General features: G+C 42.7%; 1 protein-coding gene across 4 annotated transcripts; it reads left to right on the top strand.

The window, feature by feature from the left end:
- The first annotated feature begins 6571 nt into the window (after positions 1 to 6571).
- On the top strand, positions 6572 to 25457 carry lcorl (ligand dependent nuclear receptor corepressor-like). 4 transcript variants are annotated; one of them, XM_073467166.1, is made up of 8 exons: positions 6572 to 6669; positions 7632 to 7697; positions 9476 to 9564; positions 9714 to 9840; positions 11230 to 11454; positions 11580 to 11661; positions 17824 to 23360; positions 23464 to 25457. In XM_073467166.1, exons 1-8 carry the CDS (start codon positions 6576 to 6578, stop codon positions 23469 to 23471), a joined length of 6228 nt encoding a protein of 2075 aa, XP_073323267.1. In that variant the 5' UTR covers positions 6572 to 6575; the 3' UTR covers positions 23472 to 25457. The 4 variants fall into 4 exon arrangements, with proteins under 4 accessions (XP_073323267.1, XP_073323259.1, XP_073323283.1 ...); XM_073467158.1 differs by having other exon boundaries at positions 9714 to 9849; XM_073467182.1 differs by lacking the exons at positions 17824 to 23360; positions 23464 to 25457 and adding an exon at positions 12590 to 16854.
- The last annotated feature ends 201 nt before the right edge of the window (positions 25458 to 25658 follow it).

The raw sequence follows: 25658 nt of genomic DNA, 5'->3' as shown, positions 1-25658 counted from the left end.
ACAAAGACAGAGAGAGAGACAACCCCACTGCTCTCTGGTGTTTGCTTCTTATCAGCAAGTCACAGCTCTAAGCAGAAACATGAGTCCAACAGAAGATTCACAACTGCATTACATACAGCAGACACACACACACACACACGCAGGAAGACAGCTGTCTGGATTTATGAGCGGTCTGTGAGCAGTGACAGCTTTAAATATCAAACTACTATTTCATTTCTCTATCAATAGATAAATATCACACTTGACTGAGAAGACTGGAATTATAAGGGAGGTGGTGTTTTTCTCTCTCTTTCTTCCTCCACGTTGAAATGTGGTCTTAGTTTGTCTTAGAGATAAGCGCGGGGCTCGTCCAGACGTCTCAAAACGCCCTGTCTTTGATTCTGCGATTGACAGTGGAGAATTCAGTATCTGGCCCGAGCCACGGGGCCATTTTATAAGCTGGCTGTAAATAACAGCGCCAGCTGATGCTTCCTGAAAACACATCAAAGAAGTGAGTCAGATACACAGATACTTACTTACACTCAGGGGGCAAGATTCACATTATATTTGCTCTATGCTTTGGCTACTCTCATAGTACCACTGAACGCATTAAAGTTTTTCTTTTTCCAGTTTTCGCACGTCGGGGTGGGAGTGAGTGTGTGTGCATGTGAGTTATGAGAAGGGAGACTCACAACATAAAGTGGGGAGGCTCCTGCTTGTTTTGTTCTAATGTGGTGAGTAAGAACGTTTATTTCTGCAGCACCAAACCAGACTTAACATCACAAAGTGCTTCATAATATGTAATAATAAAATACACAGCGAAAGGGACAATACCAAAGAAATTAATACCTTAACAAAGGGTCAGCAGATGGGACTGACCTACTTCAGAGTGTCTTCAGATCATCAGTCAGATGCAGCTCAGTCCCATCATTATTGATTAGACGGAGCATATATATACATAACATAGGCTATAGGTGAAAGGATATCGGAAATCAATGAAAAGACAATTGATTCCAATCTTAAAAATGTATTTAAACCTACAATAACATATTTTAGCCACCTGGGGGCAGCAGAAACAAGCTGAGATTTAAAGGGTTAAATTTAAGGCCAATATTCAGCCTCTTTCAGCTCTGCTTTGGTCTCCTGTACCAACTCCTGAGGGAAACATCTCACTCTTTGGCTGCTAAATGCTCCACTATGTTCACCAGCTAGTCATTTGCTATGTGTGTCTGCTGTTTGGAGCTTTTTCTTTACAACATTGAACTGAAATTCGCTATTAAGCTCCATAAAGCCGACAACAATTGGTTCACTGCAAAGAGTGACCCCTTTCACATTGTGTTAATGTTGACATTTGAGACATTGTCATCATAAAAGTACTGATTATAACTGCTTTTAATGAACAGCAGGTCAAAGTGACATTTGTCATGTTATTTTGCAGCTGTTAGTTGTTTCATCTGCCATCATTTTGGAGTAATGATATTAAGGGCACAATCTTCTATAGTTATAACCCCACGTCTAATAAAATACTGGAGATATAATGCCGTATAAATCACATATATAGATGGTGCCTAACTTTGCAGAGCTCTGAAAGTGATCACAAAGATTGTAAATTGGACTGTGTATTTGATGGGAAGGCAATGCTAAGTAATCACGATGGGTGGTAGGAGAGTCCATTTACGGGACCTTTCTAAAGCATTAGCTGTCCTCTAAGACAATTGAGAAGAGAGTTACAGTCATCCGAGCGGAACAAAATCAATGCATGGATAAATATCAACATCTCGGTTCGAGAAACGACGTGCTCGAGTGGAAAAAACAGGAGCAAGTCAAACACATATTCAGAGGTTACATCTCTGAGGTTGCCACAAACTGATGACAGAAGAGAACCAGTGTTTTTCGTCCATGTCTAGGACATGATAGCTGTTATTTTGTATTTACGGCGGGATCTATGCCATCCTAACTTATGATTCCTAACCTAGGAAATGCTGCTTCATTTAGGATGGTTCTGTAAGAGGTACGATTTTTTCCAAGACGCAGTTAGGAAGTCAGTTTCTGTAATAGGCTGCCAAAAATCCTAAATGTCATCTTAAACTAAGTTAAGATGGGATTTCAGACTTGAGAAGTTTCTGTAATGAGGCCCCAGGCATATAATTCACAAAATACAGGCAAGAAAAGAAGCAGACAGAAAAATCCAGACTGACAAGTCTCACAGCAACACGGCTCTTTCTTGACTTTTTCCACCATTATATGCTAGATGAAGGAGTACACTTGACCTTGCATGTGTTTTTAGTTTGGCTATTTCCTCCCGTCCCCCCCTCACCTCCCTCCTCCTCCCGACATCCCTGGGGCAAGGTCTGGCCCCATGCACCTTCACTTACAATGACCCTCCACCTTCCAGCCCCCCTCAGCAGCGCACCTTCGCCCTCCCCAAATGCTCAGTGTCTGTGTGCGTGCATGAGCATTTTTTCTTCAAAGTCAAGTGCATTATTGTGCGCAGAATTAATGATAATCCTCCCGTAGTGCTCCTGCGCCGCATAAGCCCTTAGAGCCCCTCTTTACCTTTTACCTCCAGAACAACACACGTCTCGCTGAGCCCTGTCTTACCTAAAGACCGGCCCAGATGCACAAAAGACAGACAGCTCAGACAGAGCGGGAGAGTGAGGGGGGTCAGTTGGAACCAGCTGGACGGAGCAGAAGTAATGAAAGGCTTCTTCAAATGGGCTGCGGCTCGGTGTCTCCCTGCACAGCAGTGCAGCTCTCCGGGTCTCCGCATGCATGCGCACACACACTCCTGCTCAGATTAAACTCTCCTTTTCTTGCCTTACTGCCCTTCCTTCCTCCTTAATATTTACCCTCCCCATCCATTCCTCCAATTTTGCAGCGTATCAGCTTGTAAAAGTGAGGATATATCTGTTGAGTGAGCCAGCACGTATTAGCAGAGCTTTAGATAGGAATGCTGAGAAAGGCTCTATCACAAATAAACATCAGCATGTCGTACAGCGACCATCATCTCTCATTTAAAGCCAGGAATCCTAAACAGATGTCTTTATGCGTTCGCTTGCACAACAGCGAGCGTAGCCGTGTGTTTGGACATGGGAAGCTGAAGTGAGGGTTCACACTGGACTCTTTAGGGACGAGAATACTGCACCTCTGTAGTAATCACAATGGCCCCGCTCCAACCATAATACCGATCCCCAGGACTCTAACCTCACACACTCATGCATATATACGGTACATGCACAGACACTCGGGCGCACAAGCTCAAAAAACACCCAGGTAATCATTTCCATATTTATTTTCTTTTGCGTTCATATTCCTCTCCCCTTCGTATGTTTTCATAAAAACAATGCCAAGCCTCTCAAACAGGGTTAAATAAGTGATTTTTTGGAAATCCCATTTAAAAGGGCCCCGCTCAAAGTGTGGTGGGCGTCTGTGCCATGTCAGAGATTATACGGGAGGAAGCTGCCAGAAACTCAATGAGGCCCTGGACTCTCCCGATCTGGTGCGACTGTGGTTTCACCCCAGTTAAAGGCTCATTTTGATTCATTCGATGTACAAATGATTAAACATATTGGATCCAAGTATTAGCACAAATAGCATACTCGATCCATCAACTGTCACAAATCAGCACCGTAAAAACAGCCAGGCTGCGAGCCTTGCTTTTATTCATAACGCCTTGTTGGGGTGTTTTTCTAATTTATCGAGCTCCCTCTAATTAAACATGATCCCCACTGGTTTGTGCACAGCACAGGGCCGTTAAATAAAGTCTTTCTGAGACTTTTTGTGGGGGGGGGGGGGGGGGGGGGGGAATGCAACGCCATGTGCATAAGTGTGCAAAAAGACTGAGGTTTCTACCCCCTCGCTTACGATGTAGTAAACTCAGCAAGATGTCTTGAATTTGGGACGAGATGAAACCTGTAAATAACAACGGGGAAACATACGTCACAGTCAGTTCGAGGGCGCGCAGGGCGAGCTCATACCGAGCCTGCACGCCGAGCCACTTTAATTGTTAGAGTGAACAATAAAACCCTACTAATACCAGCTAAATCCTGTTTATATTAAATGTGCGAGGTGTTTCTTTTATGGCATATAGGGAGAACCGGTTCTAATCATCTTAAAAATCCTATGGGCTCGAGGAATGCACCTGTAAATTTAATCGACTGAAAACCTCTTAACAACCGCCGGCCACGCTGCCCACTTCAGGGAGCAGGGAGAGAAGCTGGAGAGATGATGGGGTGGAGGTGAAACTAAAGTAGAAAGGAGGAAGGAGTTAGACTCAGTAAGACGGCTGGTGCGTTCGTCACGTTGCCTTGGTTATTCTGAAGACGTGCTTTATTCTTGGGCGTAATGAGATCTCGTGATTTCTTCATCTTGTGGCTAAATTTAATATAGTTTGTGAACGCCGTCTACTTCTGGCTGTTGTGTGTGAGGCAGTTAAACTGAGGGAAATTAAAATGTGTAGCTACTGTGCCCCTCTTCTGAACTACATAACAAGATCCAGGTGTGTTCCTACACAGTGTTACACACACACACACACACCTCTGAGTGGCCCTCACTGCAGTTTGGACCGTTGCGGTGTTGCAGTAATGAGATATGTTGGTGGCTGAGGTGTTAAAGGTTCCTCGGGGCTGCAGCAGAGGGACCACCACCTTGGTGCTAAGCTGCCACTCATTTCGTGATCACTACATTACTTGCGCCGTTGTCGACCGCATTGTTACTCCACTCGAACACACGTCGTTTAAACACACGCACGCGCACACACACAGACAGAGAGCATTATCGTGACCCTGCACGTAATCACCTCTGTCCCCAGGGCACGCCGGGCTGTATGCTGTTGGTCACGCTCCGGCCCAGAAGTGCCGCTCACCAGACCGCCGTCTTTCATCACCATCTCCACGGCAACCAAGCTCTAAGTCACCGTGACAACGAATTCCACCTGGGCCCATGACACTTGCTGCCTCCTCCGAGCTCAGCATCCAATCACATCGCCCCGTCTGCTCCACAGCTCTTTATGACTCTATTTCTTACGTTGCGTAATCGGCCTCTGTGCCTCTGTCACCCCTCAATCACTGACACACTCTCCATGAACCCCGTTTCTGTAGGTTCTCATACTTTTCTGATGTACTCCATAGCCGGATTAACCTATCGTGGGGGCCCCCGGGGGTAAAAATGAGCTGGGGGCCCCTGTTGAAACCCTGTTCTGCCCACGCTTTGTACAGTGAATCTGCAAACGCTTCCTTCAGGTACAGTGCAGACAGAAGAGTACACATAACATCCTAATTATATTTTGCCCAGACTACTTGGCCCCTGCAATTAATTAAAACAATGTTACCGACAATTTGAAACAAACTGAAACTGGGGATTATTCGGGGACCCCCTCGGCTGTCCTGTCGACCGGATGTAAACAAAGAAACTATATTCATGAAGCTTTGAAGTTAAGACTGTATCATCAAGTTCAACATGTAACACTTGGTTCGTCCCAACAAATGTATTGCACACTGGACCTAAGTGTTGTTCTCTGAAAAACCTACAGCTCTCTGCTGCCCTCATGTGGCCACACTGAGTCCACTCAGACTGTCAGTGTCTGCTGTGGAGTGAGTGTGATCATTGTCAAGTGTTGTTCTGCATCACCGGCCCAGAAGATTTCACAAACTGTTTGTCTCAGCCCACATGTAAAGCCTTTACTCTGTGCAGCGCTGGGACGTGTGAGCTCTGCTTCACCTGATGCGTCATTCAGTCAAATAGTGGAAAATGTAACACTGCCGGCAGCAAACAGCACCACATTATACAGTGCAGTTGCAAAGCATTCGGCGTACTTTTAATGACCATGCACTTCACTAAGTATGGACCGAGCCTGGCTGTTTTAAAGCCCCCAAAACTTTGGTTTATGGAGGAGAAAAGAGCAAACGATAAACAAGTCCAGGCAGCTCACTGAACCGTGATTCTGTCCATCTGTTGCAGAAAATCCCAAAAAACATGAGGCTGGTAATTTGCAGCGCTATGGCTGTGGCTTTTCCTTGAGGTCAAACACAACATGCCAACAGTAAAAGTATTCACAGCGTCAACCAATCACATATGCAACACAGACATTAAAGCAGCCAATGGGGGGATGACACATAAATATATATATATATATATTGCTATTCATGGCATACATGTTCATGTGACCAGCTACTCACATGATATATATATTTATAGATACTGTATCTACTTGTGTTTTATGTGAGCATTAAAGTTTATTGTTTTAGGGTTTAGCAGCCGCAGCTCCCACGACACATTTCAACAAGGTTAATGACACTGAGCTTTAAGAGAGGTGTTGTTTATATCTTTATCCAGCTATCTGTAGCATGCACCTAACAGAAAAACATGCCCTTTGTAGGGTTTATTTTTGCAAAAGCAGCACAGAAAGTGGGAATGAGTTTGATCTGTGAGACTGAATTCAGGGCAAATATGTCCCTTCTCTCTCTCCAGCCTCCCTCCACCCCCTAGTGGCCGGTGGGGGGCACCGCAGCCATGGCAGGGTGAGGGTAAAACCGTCCACAGCCGCTTCCTGTCGTTCAAACAGAGGGAGAGAGAGGGGGGAAGGAGTCGGACGCAGAATGGCGACCGTGCAGTGCACCAAATGCACGGCAGAAAGGAAAGGGTTTCGGCGGGAACTTGATTCTTGGCGACACAAACTGATACACTGCGTCGGTATGATCCATGTGCAGTTCATATTTTGTCAAAAGTCAGCGAGCTTTCAAAGAGATTTCGCCCGTTTGCAGAGGGATCGCTACCCCAAGCTATCTCAGATTGCTAGCTAATGTTAGCTAACCACTCGCTAGCTAGTAGCCTGGCACCGTAGGTGGCCACAGCTTTAGCGGTTAACTTAAGCTGGCAGGCTAATATTTACCAGCTGGCTAGCCGTTACAGTTGGCTCCTCTTCTTTGTCTCTCAGAGCTAGCTTGCTACTCACCGGCGCTAGCTCTTTCGCATCTTTTTCATACGACTGAAGGGATACCGAACATGTAGCATCAAGGCGTATCACGTAATTTATCGCTAACAGACAGTTGCAGTGTTAGCTAGATGTGTTTATTGACATTTATGTTGGCTATGCTAATGCCGTGCTAACAAGCTATGCTAACTTAGCTGTTGATATTATTAGGGGGAGGGGATTGTTGCTACGTTAGGGCAGCTAATGTTAGTGCAATATGAGAAAAGCATACATCTCTGTGGTCTCGGGTAACTGTCTTCCACGTACCGATTGCTATTTTGAACACAGTTTTTCATGCTAACATTACAGCAGCCGGTAACCTCAGGCTAACCCACCTGATGGTAGCTGGATTTGTTCTTGTTTATAACACATAATCGGAGTGACATCAAACGCAGACTGCACGAAACAAAAAACACATCGATATATTAATGTTTCTCCTCTTCGCCGATCATATGTATTGTGTGTTTTGTCAAGCGATCGTACGAAGTCGTTAATCATTACAGGTGTTTGGTGTCAGCCCGAAGTTGACAATTGCAAATGTGTTGCCGTCGAACTGGTCCGGTTTGGCTCAGGGCCATAAAATGAGAAAAACATACATCACCGTTTTGTCAAGCAGCTTTAACATTCATAACTCGTTCATGTCAGCACTGAAGGATTTTTTTCTCTGTATTTTGTCTTGCAGGGTTTGAAAGTATTCTGGAGGGAATCTATGGCCAAATGTTGCTGAGAGACCTCAATTTATTTGATGGTGGGTTATTGTTTTTGTGCATTATATATTTATTTTCAGCAAAAATTATGAAATGACAGACACTTCACAATGTCTTAATCTGTCTCCTAATCCTTTCTGACTCCATCTTTAGAAATTTGTCACAAACATTTCATTTTTGTTAAAAGGCCAATTAATTTCCCCAAACAGCTGGTTGCTGAAGTTTTTAGCAGATATTGCTCAGACATACAGACTACAGGATATTTTCAGCCATGGGTTGATTCGTATTTGATAGTCACCGAAACATGTACTCAATATTGTGTGTCACGTTAAAGACTCTTGCTTAACAGTTATATAACATTAACCCTGTTATCTTTGAAGTACAGCTACTACACTTTGCAGCCACTCATTTAAAAGAGATCAATCTTTTTTTATGCTTCGAGTTAAGGATAGATACCGCCTGCCCTCTCCCCGTCCGTGCCTCTCAAAACAAAGCAACTTGTAACACCATTTTTACATAGATGATGACCTCACAGTCCATCTGACAAATTGCAGTATATCAAACATGCTGCTTAATTATAAACTATATCAGGGAACCACCAACCTTGCTACTAAGAGGGCAGCTTACTCACATCAACCCAAGGCAGGGAAAAACAACGCAAACAGTACGAGGCAGGACGATGAATAAAATAAAGTAATTTTTTTTTTTTTTTTGCAAGGGTATAAGCCTGCACAGCATTCATGAGAATGTTAGATTTAGATGGATGAAACTGACCCTAGAAACAAGATACACAACATCCAGTCAGCAGTTTTCCAGTAAAAAATGCATCTGCGGAGATGTTGCCCTATACATCACTGCTCATTGTGTGGCAGCAAATGTTGTTTGGGGTCCCTGGTAGTTATTATAATAATACCTCTTGTGACTCCTTATAGCTACGAGGGAAAAAGATTTTGTCTGCCCTTTTTATTTTAGACACTTTTAGAAAGTACCCCTAACCCAGGCACTGATAATGGTAAATCATTTTAATAGATATAAAAACTGAAATGATTCAAATTACAAAATGGTGGTGTATCGCATCATTGCAAACTTATCCAATGTACATCTGGTAGGATTATACACCGCTCTTAACTCGTATAGCTCTACTTTCTCCATTAGCTTGTGGTTTGCTATCACAGGTCACTGGTGCTTCTACCAGCAGCCAAAACACACAGCTTGCTTGACGCCATCGGTGCCGTCTCAATGCAATCAGCAGTGCCATCTGGAGTCTGAGTGAGGCCAGACGGGAACTAAATCAGATGATGTGTGATAGAGACCTGGCAGCCATGATGAATTGCTGTGTGAAAATACTGTTTGAGTGACAGTAATTTGTTTGCCTTTTTAATTTTAAAAGTACAGATTTAATCACAGATATCAGGAAAAAGTCCCAAATTGTCACGAAGCAGACCTGCCCGGGATTTGCAACTAACTCGCTCGTAATAAGTGCAACCAGGGATATTAAGAAAAATGGCTACGTTAGTCTAAATAATGTAACTAAAACAAAACATCCTGCAGACCTTATTAGAGTTTATAAATCGACACCTGTCTATAGGATTTTTGCGAGTCTTAGAGCTTTGTATTTAGTGTTAGCTGCTCATACAGCAAAATCTCTAAGACTAATCTATAGTCGGCAGCATGTAGTGTTCTCTTAAATAAAGTTGGTGTGATGATGCAGCTTGGAAACCACTGCTGCTCTTTATATTGTAAGCACAGTAAGACGCTGTTCGATCCTTGATGTATTCTCCTTTATTAATGCCTGGTTATGTGATGTTATGCCTTTCAGACTGTGAACCCGAAGAGGCGGACGACTGGTCCCCAGAAGCAAGCTGCTCTCAGTGTTCATTCTGCAAACTCCCCCTGGATAAACTCAGTGTGAGTAACAGTGTTTTTATTTCGGGCTACTTTAAGTTATCCTTAGTCTCTTGACTGTTAAATGGTTTGACATAAGATATTGAATATTATAGGATATACTATATTCATCATAGTAAAAGCAGTCGGTAAAGTAATTTTTTCCTCTGCAGGATCAAGTACCTGCAGCCACGTCGCCCCTCTCCTCCCCCTCTGATTACTCTCCTTGTCAGGCTCCAACCCTCTCGGAGAGCAGCCAGTCAGCACACAGGTTCCTACAAGCTGTGTTTCACAAGAAAGGTGAGTCAGGTACGGCACAAAAGTTCCATCTGATGATTCGCTAAAGCTCCCGTTGTAGGCGCACAGCTGTCCGCTTTCACCCTGCAGTGACTCAGTTGCCATCCAAATAGAAGAATTAGTCATAACAATACAAAATTAGTCTGCTTCAGTTTGTCTGGTTTGCCACCAGCACGCTTGTGTGTCGTCACTAGCTGTCTGGGGATTTTCATGAGTGTGTCCATAGCCAAATTATCAGATCTTGTTTTTGCACTTTGCAAAGTGCTTCCTTTGTAGATAATTTCAGTTATAAGTGCTGAGGTTCGAGATATCCTCCTCTAATGTTGCCGCTGCCGCACTAATACAATGGAGGTGAATTGAAATTTGATTTACTTTGTCACACACACACACAATGTCTTATCCCTTTGAATAATCCAAACCTTGTTGGTTTATCAAGACACAATTTCTTGCAAGTAACCGATGATATACCAGCACAGAGTTCCTAAAATTAGGCCTACGCAGTGTGAGGAAAATCTGTAATGTGTGATAACATTGTTCAACATGAGCTGTGATAATCAACTACTGAAGTGCTCAGATCAGCAGTTGTTCAAACGTTCGTATCATGAGCGGTGAATGCATGGGGCATAGAAATGAAATGATCTCTCTTGTTCATGGTGTTGTAGGCAGTCTTTTGCAACGTGTTTACTGCACATGTTCAGATCGCAGTGACTATAAAAATGTGATTTATTGGTCAGCACTACCAAAAATGTGGTTGGGGCTCCTCAAGTGGTCCTTGAAGTCATCCCAACGGTTTCAGAGAAAATTCATTGTGATTACCAGCGAACTGTTTCCAAAGTGGATTTATGAGGAAATGACTCATCTTAGTTCAGTTCAGTGCTAAGTTTCATATTTTCAGCTCAGCCTCAGCCTAAGAGGTAGGAGGGGGCGATTTTGACAGTGTGATTTCATAATAATGGTAATAATTTCTGGAACACCAATTGGGAAATTGTGGGAAATAACCAGACAATGGTGCCATAAACAGCCATGGTCATTAAATTACATCATTGTTCATGTTCTGCCAGTAGGCGCATTTATAGAGTCTGACCGTATAAATTCTCACACTGCCTGAACAACAAAAAGCAGATTTTTAAGTTAAAACTATGTTTCACACTTACCAATACTTAACTACCTGATATAAAGCCTAAATAGAGTTTCTTGTACACATTTTGGACACACTTTTGCTGCTCACACGCTGATGTATTTATGGCAAGATATCAGGTAAACCTTTCCATGAGAACCAAACACCCCAAAACTTCCGCTTCTGTTGTCCTATACGTTTAATGGGAATCTTTGTTTGTAATGTTACAAGTCAGATCCTCTCGTTTTGACTCCTATCTGTGCCTTCTTCGTCAGATGTGCCCCCAGGCTGTGATTCCAACATCCCTCTGGTTGCCCAGGAGCTGATGAAGAAGATGATACATCAGTTTGCCTTGGAGTACGCGTCCAAGTGCCTGCTCCACACCAATACAAATGGTGTTACAACAAGGACCTCATCACCTCTGTCAGACACATCAGATGCCCCTCTGGATCTCACAGTGAGCCGAACCCAGGAGGAGAAAGAGGGTGAAAGCGAACCAGGTGGGGAAGGCATCGGGTATATTGTGAATACAAAGCTGATAAATGCATCTTTTGAGCTTTCTAAGTTTTACCTAAGTACTGCAACTCAATCCCTAACCAGTTTAAATAAATTCCTCTTGTAACAGATGGCGTGCTCGACCTCTCTAACAGGAACTCTGCCTGCTCAGCAACTTCATCAACATCTTCATCTAATCACAAAGCCTCAGGGTAAGAGTCTTTTTTTAATTCATGGATTTCCTCTGTTTATACATTTAACTGGTATTCAGCCTTGCAGCAAAATGCACAAAGACGCCCTGTCATTACTATTGGTTAAAACTGGGGGTTCTTCTTAAAGATGGTAATACATTTATATGACCACGGCATTTTTGTCCAAACCCACAATGACTGAAACTTTATTTGCATGTGAGGAAATCCCCATTTCAGTACTATTGTCTACTGCATTTCCTTCATGGTGTATAGCATGGCTACGATTGGAAGGTTAGCATCAATACTGTGTTGTGTTACTGTCATTTTCACCAGCACTGCTTGATTTAACACTTCTGTGGCCTGAATGATAATGCGTACTCCTTTGTTTGGCAGTCCTTTGGGTCACTTCATTGGTAGTTATTATGAAGAGATAGCTTGTGTTTGGTGTTTTGATTCTATGGGGTTGACTCTTTTATCTCTTGAGCGGTAACGTCACAGCAATTATAACCCTATTATAACATTTGCCAACAGCTCAGGATTGTACATTGAGGAGAATATTGCAGTGCCTCACAACGATTTTACCTCCTTTTTTACTGATCCAGTAATGAGTTTGATTATTTCAACCTTCAAGCATGTAGGACTGTCACTGAAGGATATCTCAAAACTACAGGGGTTGTGTGTGCACGCCAAAGTAACCCCAGCCATTCACAGACTGTCCCACCTGGACGTGAAGAGGCTTTGCCACACACACAGAATATGTGTGTGTGTGAGGGCGCAGAAACAGACTGAGAACAGACAGACATGAAACATAACAGGCGCAGTGATGTTACCAACACAAGGCATAAAGGAGTGGACCCCTCGCTCTGCAACCCCCCTGTCCCCTATGCCAAAATCAAACCCCCTCCATCACCTCCATCCTGACCCTGCTGTTTGGTCCTCACATCCCTAGGAGGCAGCGCAGGCAGAAGGAGGAGTACATTGAGAGGAGCTTGGAGCTGTCTGAGGGGTTGCTGTCCAAGGCCTTGAAGGATATACGTTCAGGGAGGCTGCAGGAGCAGCGGGCTGCGTTGCTTTATGGAATACCTCTTCACATTCTGAGGCGAGGTCTGGACGGCTGGGCTGAGGGGAGGCCACATCAACTCGCACCAGGAAGCAGAGATTTCAGGGATGAAGTGACATCATACAACGTGATGTCATCAATGCTGGGTGGTGAAGCCCGCCTTGTTCTGCAGAAGGTGGCGGCGTGGGCAGAGCGGGCAGAAATCGGAGGAGCTGCAGAGGAGAATGGAGACTTGAGTTTCCCTTCATCCTGTCTTAGCTTTTATCAGCCGAGTGGTCTACAGAAAACCCTCCCACACTCCTTTCCCCAGCTCAGGGATGCTCTCCAACCCTCACCAAGCCCCACCCCCAGTCTGGAACCGCCCACACCCCTGCGTATTCCTCAGGTCCGTTCCATGTCCGACCATAACAGGTCGATCCAAGCTGAGAATTGCAGCATGGCTGAAAACCTACACCAACGAACCTCAACAACAGAAGGTACTGCCAGTTCATCGACCGCTAGTGCTAGACCTTCATCTCTCTTCAAACTCAGACCTCCTTTCTTACCACAAGGCGGTCCGGGCATTGCCAACCAGTCACCTCATCGCCTGGGACCACGAGGGTCATCGCTGGATGATTCAGAAGAGGGGGCAAGTGGCCGGGATAAAGACAAGCAACCTAGGAAGAAACGCGGGAGATACCGCCAGTACGACCATGATCTGCTGGAAGAGGCCATCACCATGGTTATGGGAGGTCGCATGAGTGTGTCCAAGGCCCAGGGGGTTTATGGGGTGCCCCATAGCACACTGGAATATAAAGTCAAGGAGCGTACCGGTACACTGAAGAACCCGCCCAAGAAGAAATCTGCCAACTTTTGTTCATCCAATTCCAACTCGTCCGGTTCTGGTACCATTACCAGTACCACCAACTCAGGGACTCTTTCCTCAGCTGCTGACGCAAAGAGGTTCTAGACCACGAAACGCCTCCAGAACTCCTCAACACTTGAACTCATCACCTCGTACAAGATAAATGTTTTCTGGAGACACTTGTTAAAACACAACACATGCCTTTATAAAATATATGGATATCGATATTCAGGTCTTTCAACTATGTCTGTAATGTGATGGTCATACTTCAAGCTGTATTTCTCAAGCTTTGTCCTGGGCTTTGATCTAAGCAGCTACAAGGTTCAGCATTTTTCAAGAGGCAGTGGTCCTCATTGCAGCTTTTTTTCACAGGGGCTGATAAACTAAACAAACATGTCATAGATTCAGTTTTTTATCAGTAAAGCTAAAAGATCTTAAAGGATATGACTTGCATTATATTATCTGTTGACGTAAATCAACAAATGAAAAGACCAAAACTAAGGAATTAATTTTATCCTGCTAGAATGTGTTGTCTGTGTGGCCGAAACCTGCTGTATTCAAATCATCAGTGGCCTCATTTATTTAATACTTCTTTTGATGGAAAAGTGGCAGATGTGCAAACTACAAAATGTTTTAAAGAAGGGTGGTTTTTGTCTTAAACTTTCATCTGCCATGGCTGAGACATTTTTGCTGTGGTTCACTACCTTTTGGATGGATCTTTTTGTCTTCACTGGCCTGCATCAGATTATACAGTATACACAGTATTTTCTGGATAGCAGTAGAGTTTTACAGCACATTGGTATCAGTCTGTGACTAAAAAGACTATACTTTTAAGGATAAATCAATTGTTGGTTTTGGTCTTCATAGGTGATCTATTGGTCGGAACAGAATGAAATAACACCAGAACTATCCTTTAAGAGCTTCAGGAAGTAAACATTGTTTTCATATTCATATGATGTGGTTTTTCTTCAAGGAGTAAACTGACATTTGATTGTCAACCAGATTGCCCAGGATCGAGTGTGAGAAATGCAGTTGCGGACCTCTTAGAGCTAAGAAATAAAGTGTGACTCTCATGTTTCCTAGCTGTTAGGTTATTAGGTTATTCAGGTTTGATTCAATTCTTAAAGCTCCTTGTTAATGGAGCGTTGATGATTGTCATTTGCAGCTTTCTATCTCTCTCTGGGTATTTCACCCAGGCTACTGAAGTGACTTAGAGCCATTATAACAGATTAAAAACTCATTGCTATGGGTAGACACCTCTACAAACAGGGAGATTGTACAGTACAAACTGCTGTTGTGGCTACATTGTCATTATGAGTTTTTGTTGAAGAGATTAGCTTAAGAAAGCCATTTTGTGTCCTCATAGTTTCCCCGCTTCATTTGTGCAAGCTAGTCTGAACATTGTATTGAGTGTAGTTGGAATGCAACTGTGCAGCATGTTTTAAAATGTGCACTGATAAGCTTGGGAACTGTATGTTATTGTGTATGTGTACTGTTTGTGAAAGATGTTCTTTTATTATCACAGATATTTACTAACTCTGCTACTGTAGCTGTATTACTGTAAACCTCATACATGACTGCTGCTTAAAACTTTACGCTACTGGACCATTTCCCTAGCACAAAGAAGGGTAGATACAACAAAGAAGCTCATTTCAACTAGACTTTAGTGCATGGATATGGTTATTTATGATTGTGAAGGCTACTGGAGGCTACAGTAGTGTGACAATGACTTGATTCAGTGTAAGGCGCACAGGCTTGTTTGTCTGTGTCTGGGGAAATGCTAAATGTTGCGTCTACACTCATGTCTGTCTTTGAGATGGGCCTATTTCCATTAACAGTGCTACTACCAAAGCAGCAGTTCAGGGTTACCCACAAAAAGCTGCTTCGTTTTGTTTTGCTGTGATGTCAGCCTGCCTCTCTTTCTCTCTTTCTAACCTCTCTGCCACATATACCTCTGAACTTTATCTGCCTATATTCCAATGTCTGTTTTCACATCAAGGCCTCAGTGTTACGATGCTGAATCTGCTGGGGTATGAGCTCTTATTAGGTTAGGAACACTCAACAACATTTAACTTCAAGTAAATTATTATACAGTTATTTGGTCGTTAAATGAGAAATAATTTTTTTTAAAAAGGATAAAATTCTGCCCGTTGGCATTTACAGGAGATCTGCCATTTGTCCTTGTTGGTTATCTTTGTGTTATTTGTGATTTTAAAGCTAATTGTAAACCTGTTCAATTTCTTGTTTGGCATTTCAACTTTTCTAACTTTGGAAACTATACAAACACTGATGTCTCCGCTCCTGAATGTTTCTGATCATAACAGTACACAGTGCCTGTGTCTGGGGCTACAGCATAGTGCAGCATGATGTCTCTACTCTGGGAAGTATCTGCGATTTATATCAAAAGGCCAGTTTGTAAACAAGCCTGAAGACCTTTTAAGAAATAGAAAAAGACAGTTTTTTCATTGTGTATGTTTAATTGCAGTATATTCTGCGAACAAACTTTGGCTTGTTTTCAAATGGAGCTTAGGGCTTTTTTTTTCTCTTTTTCTTTTTTGGACTGAACTGCTGGCAAATTTTAAAAACGACTTAACAGAAATCTGCTATTTATGCATAAATCAATTATTGCACTATGATTTACAAGAAGCATTTTACTGTAGAAACCTGTTTTGTGTTGTTGCTGCATACTTATTTATTGATTGTGCTTCAAAACTGTGATTTTACTAGTTTGATTGTTGTAGTTCTTGATTTGTATTGGGGCACTTTGATGCAATGTGAAATGTGTATTGCTACAATTGCATGACCGCTTTTAAATGTTAGCCTATCTAATTTATTTAGTCCTGAAATGACACCCCTGGTTATTGTGATTGTTTAGTGCTTTTGTTAAGATTAAATTATTTAAGTGATTTAAAAAAATAATAACTTGATTATCATAACAAACTTAAAGGTAACACTACAGAATGTAAGACTCTTACACTGCATCCAGCCCAGTCAAACAGGTCTGGATACATACAGTACTTAAATTGTTGGAAATGCGATCCCTTATCAAACACTGAAGCAATTTTAATGTTATTTAAATTGATGACCTGCTTTTATATTGAAATAAATCACTCATGGCCCTGATTTAACTGTTAGATGATTTGAACATGAGGGTTTTTTTGAGCTGTTAGTTTGTTGGAGAAAATGCTGTTGATTTTAAAAAAAACAAAAAACATTTTGGTTGAGGCGTTTCTACAATCGTTCCTTCTGCTTTTAGCAGAATGTTATCATTTGCCTTGAGCAACTCATCAATAAAACAGTTCTCTAATCAGTTGCCTGCTATAATTCTTTTGCTGACATAATGCTTTGTTCAGGGTGCCAGTGCATATTAGAAACAGTTTACTAGAACAACTTTTTTTCACTGTTACTGTTTTCATGGACCTGTCTTAAATGCTGGTTTGACAAAAGCTGGCATGACAAACCTAACAATGGCAAATCAGGCTAGAATATGGTTCAAAGTTCAACTTGCTCTGTCCAACACTAAACTTCCTTCACCAGTTCACAGCTGTGTGTTCAGTAAAAGGCAGTTACAACATGTGGATTTCAAAACCTTTATTGTTCCTTGTTGATGTTAAACATTGATTTTATGATGAGTACAGACAGGATACCTATCATATCTGAGAACGATTTTATTGTAGTTAATTTTTAATTTAATTACAAGTGCGTGTTATAAGGAATCACAATGTGTTTCTAATTATGTAAGTAAGCTGCAGGCTACAAACAACTTTAATACTACAGCAATAATAAAAATGGATAGGACCATAATATTGCTCACTTTAAAGGCACTATATGTAGTTTTGGGGAAGACATTTTAATCAGAAGAGAAAGATCTGTATTGACTTTGTTGGTGCCTAAACAAACTAAACGTTTTCATGGCTAAATAAACTGGATAAACAAACTTAAGGGACAAGACAATTTCATACTGTTTCACTTTGTTTATATGTGGTGGACCCTGCCACCTTTCTAGCTTGAAACTGTGTTCTGACCTTATTTTCCTCTGAGAACAACTTGTTTATTCAGTTATTGAAAAAAAATATATATATATTTCTGAGTTTTTATGATAAAAAACGGGTGAAGTGGAAAATCGTATAACAGACCGTAATGGAATCAACACAAAATGTTTATAATGGTGTTACTTAAAACATAATCAGACTCTGGGTGAGTACATATTTATTGTTTGTCATGTAAAACTGAGCTCAGCTACAAGTTAAACCTCCAATCTTTATATTTTTGCATCTAGCTCCCTGCTGCCATCTCTTACAAAAGAACCAGGGGATATTGGACAAAGAGGGACTAAGTGTCGTCAGAGCTCTGCGCTGGATGCTGTTCTCAGCTCACTCTGCCCATCACACAGTTCCTTACTCTACCAGATCCTGAAGCTGATGCACCAGGAAAAAATGCTGTTGTTTCTTAATCACAGACCTGTGGGTCAAATTGAATCTAACTGCTGTCACTGTGGTGTAAACCCACAGGATAATATTACCCATGATGCAGTCCTTTTTAGTGAATGTAAAGACCATAACAGCAGCCCATACTGCCCTTTAACTGACTGTGATCATCAAGGTCATGGCAGCACAATGTATCATCCAGGAGACTGCAAGTCCAGGTGTAGTGTCCATCACTACCCTTTAACAGACTGTAAAGGTGAAGCTCCTAGGGGCTCATGCTACTGCTGCTTGCAGAGGTCCAGGATAGAAACCTATACTGTTCTTTGCCCCAAGAGGCTGCGCTGCATTTCCTGCCAAAGCCTGGCTGTAGGTCGTGTCAACTCATGCTCATTTGTATCCTCTCCCTCATCATCCAAATCCCCTTCACTGTGCACTCCCTCCTCTAGTTTATGCCCTTCCTCATCGATCTGCTGTAACCAACACAACCCCCACTCTTGTCCCTGTTATTCAAACCATGCCTGTCTGACGCAGGTCAGGAACACAATAGAAACAGGGGTTGGAGATGGAGATCCTCCTATCTTGAAGAGAGAGCAGAGCCCCTCTCCTCCCCCTCTGTCCCCTATCCCCTCAGACATCAATAAGAAAACTGATGACAAGCCACCTTCCCTCCTTCACCACAGACAAGAGGAGGAAGCTGACCTTATAGTTAAAGATGGTCTTTTGAGTGCAAGCCACCAGGAAGCAGATATGGATACAGCTGCAGAAGAGAAGCAAGAGTGTAGGACCCCAAGTAGTAGTCAGGCTGAGCAGAACCCAAGTGGGACTTTACTGCAAGATGTTGTGGATCGCTTCAGTGAGAAACTGGAGACAATCAGACCAATAGAGAAAGACCCACCTTTGGTTTCCACAGCCCTTTATGTCTCTGAAAAGGAGCAGCTGCAGTCTCCCTCAACCAGTCAGAACTTGAAGTATCCTGCTGATGCCCATCTGACTGAAATCATCACCACAGTGCTTCATACAGGCAGTGCTAGTGACTACAATCTCAGTGAGCTGTTCAATCGACAGGATAGCAAAGAGTCCAAGTCACCTAATACACGCTCTCGCCGTCGCCAAGAAGTCCTTACTGCTCTGGCAACACCCACTGATGATGCTTCAACCAGAAGGCATACTTTACAGATTAAACGAGAACTTGCCATGCTTGACCAGTCTTACAGCAGGAAAAAGGGGCCACCAGCAAAGAAGGCAAGATTGAAAGATGAAAATGTTACTGTAACTACATCAAACACTTCATCAGATTCAAACCTAGTTAAAGAGGAGTCCAAAAGAGAGCTGGAGGTAGATGTGGAACCTGTAGAGAATCATAAAGTTAAGGAGGGACCACTGAACATTCTCCAAGAAGAAAGTGACAGGGATGAAGTGAAAGAGGAGATACAGACAGTTATAGTAACAGAAGACATTCAGATCATTAAAGCAGAGGAGAAAGAAAAGGAGATATCTAGTGAGGAAAAGGATTTTACTCTCTCAGGCACTGAAATTACCACCCCTGAGCTGCAGAGCAAACGTGGTAAACAAGGCTCAAATGGTGACAGTGTTCAAACACAGGTGATGACAGTGACTGCAGCCTCAGCAAAACAGTGTAGCAAGCCCTGTAAAGATGGAATGGGTAATGGTGCTGGAAGTGATGGAAATCATGAAAATGCACAATCAAGTCAAAGTTCTGACAGTGACAATAGACCCAGTAAAGGTAAAGATTGCCGTTGTCCTGTAAGAGAAAGGCAGAAATGTCAATCCCATCATTCCAAGGAGGCAAGGAGATCCAGGAGAAATAAAGTCCTACCACAGTGGTTCTCCTCCTATGTCACAGAGCCCATGTTTATTCATGCATGTTTCCCTGACAGCATCGTTAACCAGAGAACACGAAATGACAAGGCATTGACATCAAGTACACTGGATGCCTTATCCAAAGACCCAGATGCTAAGGACACCCAGCTTGAATCAAAAAGTGAAACATCCCTGTCCTCAGCTGAGCACACACAGAAGCTTGCCTTTGAATCAACACATAGAGACCAATGTGGACCATCCGACAAAGAGTCAAACAGTGTTTCCACTAACCAGGTATTTCCACAAAATGTGGCTGCCAAAGAGAAGAGTTCTGAAAAACAAAGCTCAGACAATGGGACAGATGGCAGTGACTGTGGTGCCAAACCTCTTGGAAGGCTACGATCATCTCCAAAAAGACTACAAAGACTACAGGACTCAAAGACCGCTTCAGGAACTCCCAAAAACACATCAAATATAGATGTCACCGTTGCGTCTGCTACCTGTGTTGAGAGTCCTCCCAACTCCCAAGTCCAGTACACTAGTCCAATTAAGCTCATGTTTGTATCACCAGTAAGGGATAAGGATGGAGTCAGATATAGTCTCAAATCAGCAGGCTCTGGCTCTAGTGGACAAGCAGAGCAACCTTTTGACCCATGTGAAGAGTCTTCATGGTCAGGGACAATTCAGAAACACATAAGCCAGCGGACTGAGTCCACCTCTTCACAAGTAAAATCTGTTTCTTCACCACTAAAGTCAGCTACCTCACCTGCAAGATCTGCTTATTCACCACGCAAGTCTGCTTCTTCACCACGCAAGTCTGCTTCTTCATCGCCCAAGTCTGCTTCTTCGCCAGCCAAGTCTGCTTCTTCGCCAGCCAAGTCTGCTTCTTCGCCAGCCAAGTCTGCTTCTTCGCCAGCCAAGTCTGCTTCTTCATCACCCAAGTCTGCTTCTTCATCACCCAAGTCTGCTTCTTCATCACCCAAGTCTGCTTCTTCATCACCCAAGTCTGCTTCTTCGCCAGCCAAGTCTTCGCCAGCCAAGTCTTCGCCAGCCAAGTCTTCGCCAGCCAAGTCTTCGCCAGCCAAGTCTTCGCCAGCCAAGTCTTCGCCAGCCAAGTCTGCTTCTTCGCCAGCCAAGTCTTCGTCAGCCAAATCTTCGCCAGCCAAGTCGGCTTCCTCACCACCTAAAATAAGTCCCAGAAGGTCGAATGAAGGTACTCCAACGAAACGTGTAGCTGGAACTGAAGGCCAGAGATCACCAGGTGACTTACTATCTTTCCATGAAACCACTCCTCCAAAAAGGCGACCTGGTCGGCCAAAGAAGATGGGACCACAACTGGAGCAAAAAGTAAAGAGGCCCATTGGTCGACCACGCAAGCAGAAGGCTGTGGATCCAGTAATGGGGGATAAAACGGTAAATGGAAAATCTAATGTACCATCTGACCTAGAGGAGAAAGTCAATAAGAACCTCAAAATAACAGTAGTATATGGCCGTTCAAGGAAAATTAAACGGACAGTGTCTGAGGGATTTGACAAGCTACAAACAGAATTTCATGATGCTTGGCAGGCAGTGGGCCTTAAAAGTGACTTGGGCATTTTAATGCCCAACTCCAACATCAGCTCAGGTAGTATTAAAACCGCTACAGAATTGTCAGAGGACTTAAAATTTGTCAGCCCTGTGAAAGAGTCTGCCCCTCAATCTACCAGTAACATTAAATGTCAGATTCGGGATGACTCTATACGCTCAAGGAAACCAGGTAGACCTGCAAAGGTTAAAATCTCTGGAATCTCAGTTACAGTAACCACAGTTTCACCTCGGCAACGTAAAATTCAGATAAATAAGGATACTCGGCAGTCTCCTGAAACACAAATTCATAAGAAAGTACTTCTACAAGAGTTCAAATCTGCCAAAGAGCCGCGGACAATCAGTCATCAATCAACAAGCAAAGGCAGTCTTACAGAAGAAGGGATAGAAAGAAATGACGCAAGCAAGGACAAACTACCAAATCAGCCTGTAGCAGTGCGTCACTCAATGAGAGTGAGGAAGCCCTCAATCCACTTTCTGCATGCTGTTGCTACCTCTACCGCTAGATCCTATAGCCACAGTAATGCTCTTCTGCGGCGCTCTAAACAACTTCTGCTGAACAAGGCCAGCAATGAAAGGAAACAGGCAGAGCAACAGAGTAGTGTAGAAACTTCACGGGAGAAAAGACAGCTCTGTGGACAAGAGAGGAAAAACATCTCTCAGGACCTGAGCAGAGTGGCAGGGGTGTCTGTAGACTCAATCCTTACCCCAAAAGAGACGCTAAGGTGGTGGGCAGCATCAGCTGAGGAAAAGACTATGAACCAGGAGCTTGCCAGGCGAATACGAGTCATCTCTGACACTTGGGTCTCAGATACTGTTGGGAACCAAGGAAAAGAAATTGCTTTTGATTCTAAACTAGGCACTAAAGGCAACAGGAAGTCTAAACATTCCTCTGCAGTTAGAACGCTATTCGACTGTCCTCCTAACAAACCAAGGTCCTGTAGCATGCAGCAGCTCTGCTCCTGGTTTATGCAGACCACAGAGACACAGTCTCTGGCTATTGTCAAGAAGGCAAGCTCCCGTAATCCTTACGAACTTATGCACTTCCCTCGTACTGCCAATAAAAAAAGTGCTTGCCACAGTCCTCAGGCAGAGCGACTCCGCAAACACATCAAGAAATTTGCCAAAATGGTGCCAAAAAGTCCCTTGCAACATCAACAGGCTCAAAGAAGGTTGAGCAAGAGAAATGAGGCACCTCGATCAACACATGATATTAGGCGTCAGCTTTTCACTCCCAGGTTTGCAACAGGCAGGCTCAATCAGGGAGCCCAATGGAGGAGAAGCAGAGCATTTGGCAAATACCAAGCCACTCTATTAAGAGCAAGGACAAGGTTCCTAAACCGTAAGGAAAGGGAGAGGTGGCAAAAGAGGCAGAGGAATAAAAAATACAGAAAAGTAGCTACAAGTTTTTCAAATGGATGTGTAGCGACTGGGCTACAACCAAAACGTGAGGCATTACGAAGATCAACACAATATCAGTTATCTGACTGTTTGGAGAACAGTTCTGCCACCAATTCTGTTGACCAAACTCAGGAGCCTGTGGATGTTAACAAAGAGCAGAACCTCTGCTCTAAAGCCTGGAGTCCTGAGACGCTAAAGGAATGCCGGGTGTTTCTAAGGAAGATCAACTCTCCAGACAATGAATCAACTGAGGAAGAGTGGGACTCCTGCACTGTGACACTGGATGACGGGTCACCTTCTGCATACCTATTTGCAGGAAGGGAGAGAAAACTGGTAGGAGTTGTTAAAGCTGTGAAAAGTGCGAGAAAAAGGAGAATGAATAGCACTGCCTCAAGAGAGCTAGCAGGTTCTGCACCTGAATCAGTTCAGGAGCAGGATGAGATGCCAGTGGGGAGGCAGAAAGTCAAATACAAAAGTCCTGGAGCTGTGTCTACTGAACCACCACAACCTCCACCAGCGAAAATGTTGAGACAATCGCGAATGAGGGGCCTGACTGGGCCAAGGTGGTGCGACTTTGTATTTGGTAACTATCTGCATCTTTTCTGTAATATCATTTAGCACATCAACTTTTATTAGGCTTCAAATCACTACAATGTCCTTGTGTGCCCTCTTTTTTTTTCTGACAGAAAACTAAATGAAGCATGAGGCCTCCTCGGACCTGGATAAGGGACTGTGGTTTTAACGTGGTGCCTTTGGACATTGAGCTGACCACGTGGACTGACCATCCCGCTATGGTTCAGTCTTACACTCAGCAATTATGTAGCAGTCTAACTTAACAAAAGCTTGATGTTGCACTATTTTTATCCTTGGATATGTATGTACAGAATGTTTGATTTTTTTTTTTGATTTTTTTTTGGTCAACTTGCCTTTGTCTATCTGAAAGTGTATAGTAGATCAAATCATTATGTCGAACAGAGTTTTAATGGGATAAGTGCTTATACAATGAGCCCTGTCAGAGAGGTTTTCTTGGAAGGAAAGATGAAGCTTGACTGCATTAGACAGTGCCATCTCCCCCATAACATACCTCATTATCAAGCCACCACTTCTTTCAGACAATGACCTTTTCTTTGTAAAACTTAATCTGAAAACAGTAAAAAAAAAAAAAAAAAATTTAAATACTTTAAGTTATTGCTTCAACATTGAAAATGTACAGTTGTAAAATCCCCCATGCTAGTAAGATTTTTATTTATAGATACTTTGGCACTGTTAAACCTCCAAATTTCTAATTTAATGATTAGCTGTTTTTTTATTTTAGATTTGAGAAAAGTTTATTGAAATTTAATGACATTCTCACAATCCCAGCCTGGTTTGCAACATTCTTCTGCAGTCACTGTTGTATTGTGAATCAGTTGCCAAAATCATGGTTCAAATGAAGGATTTTTTTTGTATTTTTTTCCCCCTATCACTCTCTGTATGGGCCCCGTCTGTAAAAATTGTTGTGAACTACGGTAATTGGCCATCAGCCTTTACTAAACCAAATAATTTTTGTCATTGTCATTTCAAGTATTTTTCAAACAATTCTTTAAATTGGCACTTAGCAATTATTTGCATCAAACTGCAATTAGCAGACTACATATCCAGTCCCAACACCAACAAAGTGCAGAGATACATGTGAAGTGATGAAGAAAATGGCATTATGCAGTTGTAGACGGTAGATTCTGATTAATCTGTCGGTTTGTGGGATCTGTCTTGTTTTAATTCAGTTACCTTTATGTGATTGTCTTGTTTTCACCCAAAGCATATACTGTATGTTGGTGTCAGATCTACTTCTTGCACTATTCCAGCTGAGATTATTAATCCCACTACACAGATTCCTCCCCCATATTTTGCACATCCCATGTCCCACTACCAAACCCTACTGTAAAACTAGAGAATATATTTGGTGCAATACAAACCCAGATGATTTATCAGTATGTAGTAATTATTTTATTGCTGACAGACGAATGGATGTACGCAAGTACCAATGGCCTGGGATGTTACTTCAGTTTTGTTTCCATAGCCATGTAATGTGATCTTAAAGGATATTGCTCTACAAACTGTTTTTCCCACCTGCTTTGTTCTTCTCAATGAAGCAGGAAAATAACAGATCCTTATTTGTTATAATAGCATTAAAAATTGTTTTATCATAAATGTACTAGCATTACTTACTGTTTAAATGCAGGTGGGAATGTGATGTTGTTAAGGTTTCCTTAGAGTTTCTGTTTTTCTCAAGTTGGAGCGAGAGACGCCTACCTCCACTGGGACTCAGCTAGGTCTACTCCTCTTCTGCTTAATCAACCGTGAAATAGACAAGGCCAGACAGATGATCGATAAACACTAATCTTGGATCAATTTCATGTTTTCCTGCCCTCTGAAGATCCAAGATGTCTGGCTGTAGGTCAAAACTTAAACCTGTAGTGTATTGTGTGTCTGACTCTCCTTGTATGTCACTATGGTTGCCATTTCAACACGATGGAGAAGAGGTGGCTCAGTCTTGTGAAAAATAACCATCAGCCCACTGTTGAAGAACCTGGTGCTAAACATCTGTTGTATATTTTCTTTATCATGTGTTTTTATACTGTCCATTACAGATGCAACAAAGAGGTGTCTGATTGGAACAATAAAAAGTCTTTTGAATTAACCACTGAGTAATATGATTTATATTATACAGTGAAATGCAAACCACAGAAGGTCCTGCTACATGTATACTTGTACTTGACATTGAGACGATCACATTCAGGATTATCTGATTTTGTATTTGACATGGGCAACTTCAGGTTAGGAAACACAGCTGCAGCTTAGTTAAGTAAAATTAAAACAATCTGAGAAGGAACATGTACTG

Source organism: Pagrus major, chromosome 1 (genome assembly GCF_040436345.1).
Source record: "Pagrus major chromosome 1, Pma_NU_1.0".
In the NCBI taxonomy this organism is placed as follows: Eukaryota; Metazoa; Chordata; class Actinopteri; order Spariformes; family Sparidae; genus Pagrus; species Pagrus major.
Note: the sequence above shows the minus strand (reverse complement) of the source record. Positions and strands in the feature narration are given on the sequence as shown.

Bases quoted from the DNA above. Each gene is read 5' to 3' on its own strand.
- lcorl (XM_073467158.1), top strand. From the start codon at position 6,576: ATGGCGACCGTGCAGTGCACCAAATGCACGGCAGAAAGGAAAGGGTTT. The intron at 6,670-7,631 runs GTATGATCCATG...TTTGTCTTGCAG, and splicing joins CAAACTGATACACTGCGTCG to GGTTTGAAAGTATTCTGGAG. The intron at 11,455-11,579 runs GTGGGGAAGGCA...CTCTTGTAACAG, and splicing joins AGAGGGTGAAAGCGAACCAG to ATGGCGTGCTCGACCTCTCT.